The 11188-nt window shown below is 47.8% G+C and overlaps 1 protein-coding gene across 1 annotated transcript; it reads right to left on the minus strand.

The window, feature by feature from the left end:
* Positions 1–2094: 2094 nt before the first annotated feature.
* Positions 2095–7613, minus strand: FITM2 (fat storage inducing transmembrane protein 2). The gene is made up of 2 exons (XM_028122051.2): positions 7389–7613; positions 2095–5406 (listed from the first exon to the last, which is right to left on the minus strand). Exons 1-2 carry the CDS (start codon positions 7571–7573, stop codon positions 4791–4793), a joined length of 801 nt encoding a protein of 266 aa, XP_027977852.1. The 5' UTR covers positions 7574–7613; the 3' UTR covers positions 2095–4790.
* Positions 7614–11188: the final 3575 nt, after the last annotated feature.

An 11188-nucleotide genomic window follows, 5' to 3' on the forward strand; every position in this document is an offset into this window, starting at 1 on the left:
TTGAAGGAGGTGAGGCAGCAGCATCCCGACCTTACGCTTCAGGAACAGAGGCTGACAGCCTGATGTGACCGAGGGCACACAGTTGTAAGTTCTGGTCAGTGGGCATCCAAGTCTTCCTGCCTCCAGATTCCACGCTAAATACAACAGCACTGATTCTTTGTAGTGAGTGTATTATATTCCTAATACAGTTACCATAATTTGTTTAGACTGACTGGCATCAGTAAACAAATCTTGACAACTTTTCACTATTCCAAGGAGCTGCAATAAAGTCTTTTGACTTCTGTTTGCCCACTTCCACAAGCATTTCCACAGCCCGCAGCCCTAGACTGAGATCGTTGGGTCCACACAGTTTAAGTCTGGACACTACTAGGTTACCTTCTAAACACACGGTCCCAATTTACCATCTCCTGTCTCCCCAAGCGATGAGTGCCTGCTTTCTGCACTGCGTGTGTTTAACTTTAAAAACTCATCAGAGACTGTATGAGGGGTTTCTAGGACAAGTTCTGAAGGTGACTACAATGCACAGGATTTCTCTTAACAGAACCTCCCTTCTCCCAGATAGGTGTCAAAAATGGCTTTGAGTGTGGAGACTTTTTTTTTTTAAGTCTTCAGCAGCTTAGCCCTATGGGAATGAGGCTCGGCTCCCAGTGTCCAGTAAATCCAGTGAACGCCTGCCATCAGGTCTGAGCTGCATTAGGCTATTAATGCAGAGTTAAAGGGGGGTGGGGTGGTGATAAAGAACACCCAGAGGTAGGCTCCTCCGTCACTCACTAGAAAACCAGTTGCCACCTCAGCTCTGAGTAGGAGTTTCTTTTCATGTTGTTGCCTAAAATAGGAGTCATAACCAGCTTGGGAAGCTTCACCCAGCAGAATAGAGAAACAGAATAGGCCAGAAGAGTTGGTGAGATTACTCAGTCCACTCCTGTCATTTATTGATAAGGAAATCGAGAGCCAGAGATGGTGAGTGACGAATTGAAAGTCACACAGAAAAGCAGCACAAGCAGTGGCAGAATCCAGCTCACAGCCAGGTAGCCTGACTTCTAGCTCACAGCAGGTCCCATCCATCACCTCCGCCGATGGTCCTTCTTTAAGTCTACCTTTCTTCATGCTCTGTTGCTCTTGAAAAGGGGAGGGATGGTAGGTTTCTTGAGAAGGGATGTCTGGATAAAACTCACCATAGCCCATCTTCGTGCCTTTGTGCATCCTGTTCTCACTTCCTGGGATTCCCTTCTCTGCCTAACTGGTTATGTTCTGTGAAAATACCTCCTCACTCCCCAGGGCAGCCGGTTGTTCCCTGTGCTTTGGACCCAGGCCCTGACCTTGCCCCAGCACTCAGAACACTGGATGGTGCTCTCTGGCTCCTTCTGTGTCCTCTCCACAAGACTGACAATTCCTTGAACGCACAGATGGATCAAATGCTTCTCCGCAACCCCAGCACACACCCGAAGCTCCTCCGAGGGCATGGACTTTGGACCACAAACACTAGCGGGGAGGGAGTTTAGCCTACCCCATCAGCTCCTGGCTCACAGCATGAACTTGGGAAGTTTGGTGCCCGTGAAGGAATGCGCGCAGGGAAGTTTTGCAGTATGAGGAGCTTCTAATCCTGGAGCTGTGGAGTTTTCGACAGACACTGCCTGGCGGTGCCAAGGAGGTTAGGCTGACAAATGAGTGGGTACGAAAAGGCACAGAAAGCCCTCACATGTGTCTAGGCCTCCAGGGCACAGAGCACTCTCCCAGCCGAACCCATAGGAGTGAACTTTGTAACTGCTCTCCAGCAGGACTTCTGTGAAGCTCAGCTCTTCTCCTTCTGCCAAGAAAACTCCCAAATCTGGTTGATCCAGACCTCGGGACTCGCAGACACGGATATGGCACAGAGGGAAGGAGTCAATCAAGCTAGGAAATATGTGACTGAACATAAACCAAACTTAGTTTGTAGGATTTAGGAGGAAACAAAAAGAGTAAGTACGGTCATGAAATACCGTACATGGCGAGTAGCTCAAGTAAGAACTATACCATTCTCCTCAAGTAGGCTGAGCTCTCCTGGTTCTGGGCTTTCTTAAGGGTTTTAGAAAAGAACACACGAGACATGGAATGTGGGATTTCATTATCTCCAGTTTACTTAATTTGTTTGTTTACACACACGATCTGTGTGTGCATAACAGTGGCAAGAACCATTCTCTAAATACAATCTGCTACTCAGATGATGACAGATGCACATGGAAAATGAGGCGTCAGTGAATGAACCTCAGAACGAGAGGCAAAACAAGCATGGCAGGATTCTGGGATCACAGATGCCCTTAAAAGCCTCTTGTTCAGCACCTGGGGACAACAGACACTTTCCAGAAGATGATACAAGACTATTTCAATGGGAGACCCAGACGCCAAATGGTACTTGAAAGCAGATGCTCATTTCCCTGCCTTCCCTAAGGAGCCAAGAAGTTCTAAAGGCTTGGTGGGGCAAAGGGAGATGGGGGATTATCGTCTGCTGAGCACAGGTGCGGAGTGTTTTACATACATCACTGCCCTTAATCCTAACAGTATCATCTCCTCCATTGTCCAGATGTGGACATGAAGCTTGCCCGAGGTCAGACGACTCTCAGCAGTGGTGCCAACACTGGAACCCACATCTTGGGTTTACCTAAGCCCACACTCTCAGTTACACCAGGCTGTTTCAAACGGGGATACAGAACATGTGCCTGAGAGAAAGGCAAGGGTGCTAAGACTGAACAGGAAGTGGTGGATGACCACTCGATACACAAGGGTCAGTCATGGACACCTTCCACAGAATTAACTTAATGCTGAGCCTGGACCCAATCTGCGAGAAATAACTGGAGATTTAAGTGTGACAAATGAACATATGGAGTCACCTTGTGCCTGTTGCCTTTTGACGCTGAACATGAAACTCAGGAGAGACCCCAACCCTTCACCCAGCCCCTGCCACCTATGCCATCCCCTCTCCCACTCCCTGTTCACAGACGGAAACTCCAGAGGGCAAAAAATTTCTCACAGGGCCCGTGACATCTTGCCAAGGCTCCCAAAGCACCCCGGTGATACCTCTGGAATCCCAGCACCAGTGTTTCTGCCACCTCTGGGTACAATGTAGCACAACTCACATTCTGATGGATACAAATTAACATGCAGCCTGATGGGATACCAACTGCATATTTTAAATACACCTTTATATGAAAGACAATTTACCCTGAAGATTTTCTGGGCCTCAAGCTCTTAACAATCTAAGCTTGAGTTAAGGCAGTAAAGTGTAGTGCTTGTCAGTTAATGCTATTATCAGGCTTAACTTGGTGGGGAGAAAAGGAACACGAAGGAAGCTTCCGGGATGATTATCCAAAGTGCAAAGGGCCAGGTACAAAAGGCCTAAGGATGTAGCCTGCGGGGGGGAAGGGGGCTGGGGGGGTGTCCTATCACAGAGCTGTAATGGCACCTTTGTGGGTGGAGGTGACAGGCCACAGAAAGACAGGACTGGACATCGGGAAGTGTGCATAGGGGAAAGAAAGATCGGTTTCAAGGCCAGCTGAATAGGCCCAGGTTTGGTTTGGTGTTGGTACAAGAAGGAGGGTGGGGCCAAAGTCACTCCAATATTTAATAGGGACATTTTTGCAAACAGGTTGGCTTCCTGCCATCAGAGGCAATGGAAGACATTTTCCTTCACCTCCGATTTATCATAATCTCATCCAAAATGTAAAAATTCCTTGGGCCAGAGCAGGCAGATCAATGCACTTATCAGCACGCTGTTCAGATTAACCACTGATGTGTGGTCATGAAAGTTTCAGTGCAAGTATGCATTTTGCAGTTACTCTGACTCAGCTTAAAATTTCATCCAGTTGTCATGAAAATGTCTGCTTTCGGATTTTATTCTTAATAGAGAAAACAGCCCCTGAAGTGAGGTGGAATTTAATACCATAAGCCAAAAGTTTGGATTATAAAAAGTAAATTAGTGTTCTAAACAAACAAACAAAAAACCCTCAAAGCTATCTACACACATACCAAAGTGCAGCACTGAAGTTGTGAGTTATTCTCAGGGGTTCTGTCAACAAAGAACAAACGCCATAGTTGTTATTAAAAACAATAAAGCATTTGCTCAAAATTGTAGGAAAAAAAGGTAACCTTATTGCTCCAAAAACCAATACATAATAGACAACATACATGGAAGACTAGCAATGTCCGTTACATAAATATCATCCAACACTCAGCCAGAGAGGCACTCCAGTTTTGGTAGCTAATCACAAGTCAGTTGCAATATATAACATTCTGAGGATAAGCAAATATCACCAGCAGAGAGTGTCTTTCAGGCAGTTGGCTGTTTTATAAAGAACCCTGCTGGAAATAAATGCTTATGCAAAACTGACCAGAGGGCAATATACTGTCAAACCACAGCATTAACAGCCATCATAATACGAGACACGAGGATCAGGGAGAGAATGATGGCAGCAGAGAAGGGTCCTGAGGCCCTGGCCTCCCCTTCAGCCACATAGGAGAGGCTTTCCCGATTCTGTCCTCTCACTGAGCCTTAGTTCTGCCCTCCAGGGACATAAGGGACATTCCAGATTAAGGTCAAGTCTTGCCAGGGACAAAAAGTGCCCGACTGGGAATGGTGGTGCTTGTGACAAGAAGGGTGGGGAGTAAACTCACTCCCCAGACTCTGCCACCACTCCCCAAACCCTCCTGGTATGCTTCCTCTCTGAAGCAGGATCAATAATTTAGTCAAATAACTAAGAAAAATAATGAAAAAATACATTAGCCATTGTCCTGCCATCACCCCTTTTGTTTCTCTTTTATTCCTTGTAACTGTCTTGCTTCAAATTCAAACTAGAGCTCTGGGGAGGAAGTCCTGGGGAAAAGGATTTCAGATACCAAAACCCATAGGTCCCATACCAGCTCAGCAAACCAAATAGGGTGCCGAACACCTTCTGGGACAAGTTGTGGAAGTAAACGGCCGTGCACAGAAACATCCACACCCAGATGAAGGTCAGAAAGCCCAGGGCCACCACCAAGCTGGTGATGGGGGTGTGGAGACGGTGGCTCCGGTCTGTCTTCACCTCATGCAGCACGGCCATCTCCTCCACAATCATGAGGGCGCAGAAGGTCAGCAGGAAGGAGTGGCCCGAGATGTCAAAGCCATGCCAAAAGCCTCCTTCCCCGTGGCACTGCTGCTTGCTCTGGTGCTCCTTTCTGACCCGCTCCAGGGCGGGCGACTGGTAGCAGCTGCCCGTGTAGTGTTCAATGTTGGAGAAAAGAGCTGTGAAGACATACCAGATGGCTGTGCCCACAAGCAGGGTACTCAGCCGCCGTAGGACCAGGCCAGCCTTGCCTGTCAGGTGGTAGGTGGTGAGGGCAATGAAAGGCAGGAGGAGACAGAAGGTCCAGGCCCAGGCCAGTTTCACAAAATACCTGGCAGAAGATGAAAGTGGAAGTGAAGGCAGGGGACATGATAGGGAGGAGACAAGGTCGTGACTCGGGTCTCCAGAGTCTCGAGGGAGGGCACATAAGAAAAGCTGATAAAAGCTACAGATAAAAAGTTCACTTACTAAATTTCAAATGTAATAACTCCTTAATCCTTAAACAACTCAGTGAGGGAGGTACTGTTATTATCCCCATTTGACAGATAAGAAAACTGAGGTACAGGAGTATCATGCCCAAAGTAGAGGTCATTAGCGGTAGAGCTGGGATTCAAATCCGGGGCCTGTGATCTTAATCTGTGATCCAGGGCCTGGGGAAGTGGACACATAGAACACTCATGGTTACCCTGGGAAGAAGTCTCATTTGCCCCATTTTATAGAGAATGTGAGGCTCAGAAAAGTTCATTAACTTGCCCAGGGTCACAACCACACTAACACCAAGCCCAGAGTAAATCAAGATTTGGCCAGCCCCAAAGCCCACGTTTTTTCTACACCCTGGCTCTTTCCTACATGGCAGCAATGATCTCAGAACAGAGCTTGAGTTCAAGCAAGAAGACCGGGTTCAAATCCTGACTCTGACCTAACCTGTTACCACACGTCTCTAGGCTCAGTTTCCCCAGCTATAAAACAGAGCTGAGGAGACCAAATGAGTTTTTAAATCCCACCCAAGGCCAATGATTCACTCGTTCCCTCCGGTTAGCACAGAGGCTTGGAACAAAATGTCAGAATCCATGGTCATGGTTACCCACAAACAACAGGGACTTGTGTGCCAGGCTGCTTGGATCCCAGCTCACCCAGGCCAGATAAAGCAGCGGCTGCCTGTCTGCCTCCCCTCGCTCATCAAAGGTGGCTGACCTGGGGACCAGCCACGGAAAACACACATACAAGAGACTCGGGGCTACAACCATACTCATCATCATCTATTCTTAGCCCAGGGGTGAGGAAGGAATGGGGGCCAAGGACAGGACTTTTTCCTGGGTTCCAAAGGCTACTCAGACACCACCCAAGAGCCTGTCACTCACATCTTCCCCGGGACTGATATGCAAGGATCTTGCCAGAGCCAAGACCTGTCAGGCATTTGACAAAACTGCTGGGGAGAGGAACCAGGGTTTTAAGTCGATGGCCAAAGTTGGGCTGACTTTTGGGAGATGCTGCAGGCACTGTAATTCTAAAGAATCTAAACTCACAAGGGAGAAGTTTTATCTTCCAGATAAAACTTGACTACTGCAAGTGTTTTTACACAAAACCCTTGCAATCCAGGAGCTAAAAACATAAAGGAAAAAGGCGTGAGTGGGTGGAGTTAGGGAGATGTCTCAAAGAGCCCAACTGCGCTTGCTTTCTTGGGCCACCGCCATGAACTCTGAGTGGCTGAGAAGATCCAAGGAGATCCTGGGTAAAGGTCAGAGGCTGGAGGATTCCGCTCCTCGGGGACTATCTTGGAGCGGGGGTTCCATCATCGGCTGGGGCAAGGCAAGGCTTGCAAAGGTTTCGGGGGTCAGGGGGAGAAGGCACGGATGGTGATGGGATTGTCACAAGCCGGGGTTTGCGGGTGAGGTGAGTCAGGGGTCAGACTCAGCGCGGGGTCTGACACAGGCAGGCAGGAGGGACGTGGCATCTCCCAAGCAGGTGCGGGGCCGACTCTTAACTCCAAGGGGAGGTGGGGGGCGCAGCGACAGAGGCTAATTCAACGCCCTATCCCCCCCCATCCCCCCCCCCCCGCGCCCTGCCTGTCACTCCCTGCCCAGTCAACTCAAGCCGGCTCGTCTGGGCGTGCAAACATCAACTGCTAGTGACAGTGACATAGCCATTCGGGGGTCCCTCGGTCGCGACACGCGTGCAGACGCAGCTGTCACAATGAGGAGGGCCTCCCCGTCCGATGACTCGTCCATCAGGGCAGCTAAGCCCCGGCTCTCAGGACGAGGCGACGGCGGGTCGGCTATGGCGGGGACAGGGGAGGACCCGGGGCGCACTCACACGTTGAGGACGTTGCGCTTGTTGCTGAGGTAGCTCTCGGGCAGCGGGGAGAGCTCCTTGAGGAGGGAGCCCGCCATCATGAAGGCCGCCAGCGCCCAGGGCAGGTAGCGCCGCACCGCCGCTCGCACTAGCGTCCCCCGGAGGAGCCTCGCGCAGCACTCCAGATGCTCCATGCCCGACCTCATCGGCCACCGTCTGCTTCCCCGTGTCCTCTCGGCCACCGTCTTGCCCTTCGCTCGGAAGAAGCCGCTGCGTCCCTTCGGACGCATGCGCGCCGCCCGCGAGCCCCACCCCTCGCGGAGCGCTCGCGCTCCCCCATCCGGCCACTGGCGGCCTCTGCAGCGCGTCCGCTCCCGAAGGCCTGCGCTCTGCTCCCGGTCCGGCCGCCAGGCGACAGGCGCGGACTCTTGCTCTGGGTCTGGGAAAAAGAGGTCCTGGGAGTATTTGCTGGAGATGGGGAAGAATAAATGCAGTAGTGTAGGAATTAGAGCAGTGGTCACAGCATCATTTAGTCTCTCCTAAAAGCTTGGAGACACCTCCTCCATCTGCGCCTTAGTTTTCTCATCTGTAAAATGGGGAGACAAGAGGAGCTCAACCCTTCCCAAGAGTTAGTTTGCGAACCTGAGGTCATTACAGTGATCCAGATATAGGGAAATGAGATTTAATTTTATTAGAAAAGAAGTCCATAAAGTAATTACTCAATTTAAATGTTATTAAATTTTTTAAAAAAAACTTTTAAAACAGCTATTGTATTGAATGAAAATGCTGGACTCTGGGGGTTAAGATCAGATGAGGGTGTTGGTGACTCAGTCACTCAGTTTATCACAGAGCTAAACCCTCTCGCCCCCATCATGGCAGGGTGCCTAATTCAATGTTTCCCAAATTTCAACCTCCACCCCCCCCACCACCACCGCATTGTATCAGTCTCCTAGGACTGCCATAACAAATTACTACAAACTTCTTTTTTATAATATTTATTTATTTATTTATTTATTTATTTATTTATTTATTTATTTATTTATCTTTAAAGATTTTATTTATTTGAGAGAGAGAGAGCATGAGCAGAGGGGAGGGAGAGGGAGAGGGAGAAGCAGGCTCCCCACTGAGCAGGGAGCCTGATGCAGGGCTCCATCCCAGGACCCTGAGATCACAACCCCAGCCAAAGGCAGACACCCAACCGACTGAGCCACCCAGGCACTCCTAAACTTCTTCTTCTTTTTTTAAGGTTTTATTTATTTATTTGAGAGAGAGAGAGACAGAGATAGCAAGAGAGAGCATGAGCCAGGAGGAGAGGGAGGAGAGGGAGAAACAAGCTCCCCACTGAGCAGGGAGCCAGATGTGGGGCTTGATCATGTCATGAGATGATGACCTGAGCTGAAGGCAGATGCTTAACTGACTGAGCCACCTAGGTGCCCCTACTACAAACTTCTTGGCTTAGAACAACAGAAATTTATTTTTTCACAGATCTGGAAGCCAGAAGTCCCAAGCTGTTGGCAGGATTGGTTCCTTCTAGAGGCTCTGAGAGACATTCCTGTCCATGCCTCTCTCCTAGCTTCTGGTGCCTGCTTGCAATCCTTGGCATTTTTTGGCTTGTAGCTGTATAGCTCCGGTCTCTGCCTCCATCAACAGCATGTGGCCTTCTCCCCTCTGTGTGTCTTTCTCCTTCTGTCTCTTAACAGGACAACAATCCTTGGATTTAGGGTCCACCCTAAATCCAGGATAATCTTACCTTGAGATCCTTAGTTATATCAGCAAAGACCCTATTTCCAAATAAGGTCACATTCCCAGGTTCCAGGGGTTAAGATACATCTTTTAGAGAATCACTGTTCAAGCCATTACAGCCACCTTAACTGCTTTTGCTATGTTCATACACCACCAAATACTATTATTTACTTAAAACTTTTCTTCAAACAGCACACACTTTAAACTTAAATACCTACTGAAGAGCATCCCAAGCCAAAAATATCCTTGAAATCATGGATTCTGTGTGCCAGTTATATTTATTCTATTACAAATAAAACATTTATATTTAAATATTCATCATCACCAGCTTAAAATAATCGCATGCCCCTAAATCAAGGATAGCTACCAAACTTTGGGAAACACTGGCCTGACATATGCCTATAATGGACTGATGTTTAAAATCTCTCATGCAGTGATGCCTGGCTGGCTCAGTCAGTTAAGCATCTGCCTTTGGCTCAGGTCATGGTCCCAGGGTCCTGGGATTGAGTCCTGCATTGGGCTCTCTGCTCAGCGGGGAGCCTGCTCCTCCCCCTGCTTTGTGCTCTTTCTCTCTGACAAATAAATTTTAAAAAACTCAAAAAAAATTTTTTTAATTATAAATAAAATCTCTCATGCAGAGAATTAATAAACTAATGAGAATAAAAGCATTAATTCCTTAACCACCTTAAGACGATCTTCATATCTGTAAATTTGCATTTACCTAATCAGGATTCTTCCATAGCAAGATGTTTCTGGGCCCTCAAAAAGTTACATTTTGAAAAGAAAATATAATGGTGATCACACCAGTTTGGTTTTTCATGACTGGTAATTAAAACTACACAGCTAGAAAGACGTTATTTGTGAAGGCAGCTTGTAAATAGTATCTGAAACCATCTCTAGCTTCTGAAGGTTGGAAGGTGCTCAATTATTGTTACTTTCCATAGCAAACTGCATACTGGTTAAGAACAGGGAGGTGCACTGGACATTATTAAAGTGTGTCATTAGTGAAAATCCAGATGCTGACCCCCACCCCAAGAAAAGGTGAAAGCTTCCTGGGTGAACAGAAACTCTAGACATCACCCAAAACGAACTTTCAAAAATATACCTCCTGAAACTTTCAGGATTTGTATTTCTTTTTAAGATTTTATTTATTTATATTGACAGAAAGAGTGAGAGCACAAACAGGGGGAGCGGCAGGCAGAGGGAGAAGCACACTCCCCGCTGAGCAGGGAGCCTGATGTGGGGCTTGATCCCAGGACCCCAGGATCATGACCTGAGCTAAAGGCAGGCACTTAACCAACTGAGCCACCCAGGCATCCAGGATTTGTATTTCTGTAGAAAGGATTTGGGTTTGTTCCACTTAAGACTATGCAGCTTCATCCCGGGAGAATTTTGAAGACTAGGTTAAAGCCAGACCTGAAAAATTGTAGGTCTCTAGAGAAGTTTTCTCCCTCCCTCCCTCCCTTCCTTCCTCCCTTCCTTCCCTCCCTTCCTTCTCTCTTTCTTTCTTCCTTCCTTCCTTCCTTCCTTCCTCCTTCCTTCCTTCCTTCCTTCCTTCCTCCTTCCTTCCTTCCTTCCTTCCTTCCTTCCTTCCTCCTTCCTTCCTTCCTTCCTTCCTTCCTCCTTCCTTCCTTCCTTCCTTCCTTCCTTCTTTTCTTTTCTTTTCTTTTCTTTTCTTTTCTTTTCTTTTTCTTTTTCTTTCTACTTCAACCCATATTAGAAAATGTATGTTTCTGTTGTGAGTCCAATGGTGTGCTGGAGCCAACCCATTCAGGCCTATGAGAGCAGAGTGTTAAGTTTTCAGGACTTTTGCAAGCTGATTGTTAAACACAACCATTATTTAAAATTACATTATAGGCATGCGTGGGTGGCTCAGTCGGTTAAGCGTCTGCCTTGGGCTCAGGTCATGATCCTGGGGTCCCAGGATCAAGTACGGCATCGGGCTTCCTGCTCAGTGGTGAGTCTGCTTCTCCCTCTGACCCTCCCCCCTCTTGTGCTTTCTCCCTCTCACCCTTTCTTTCTCTAATAAATGAATAAAATTTTTAGAAAAAAATAAAATTGCATTATATAAACTAACA

This window comes from Eumetopias jubatus, unplaced genomic scaffold (genome assembly GCF_037043125.1).
Source record: "Eumetopias jubatus isolate StellerSeaLion01/CBP00866 unplaced genomic scaffold, mEumJub1_p1.0 scaffold_9, whole genome shotgun sequence".
Classification (NCBI taxonomy): Eukaryota; Metazoa; Chordata; class Mammalia; order Carnivora; family Otariidae; genus Eumetopias; species Eumetopias jubatus.

Bases quoted from the DNA above. Each gene is read 5' to 3' on its own strand.
- FITM2 (XM_028122051.2), bottom strand. From the start codon at position 7,573: ATGAGGTCGGGCATGGAGCATCTGGAGTGCTGCGCGAGGCTCCTCCGG. The intron at 5,407-7,388 runs GTGAGTGCGCCC...ATCTTCTGCCAG, and splicing joins AAGCGCAACGTCCTCAACGT to GTATTTTGTGAAACTGGCCT.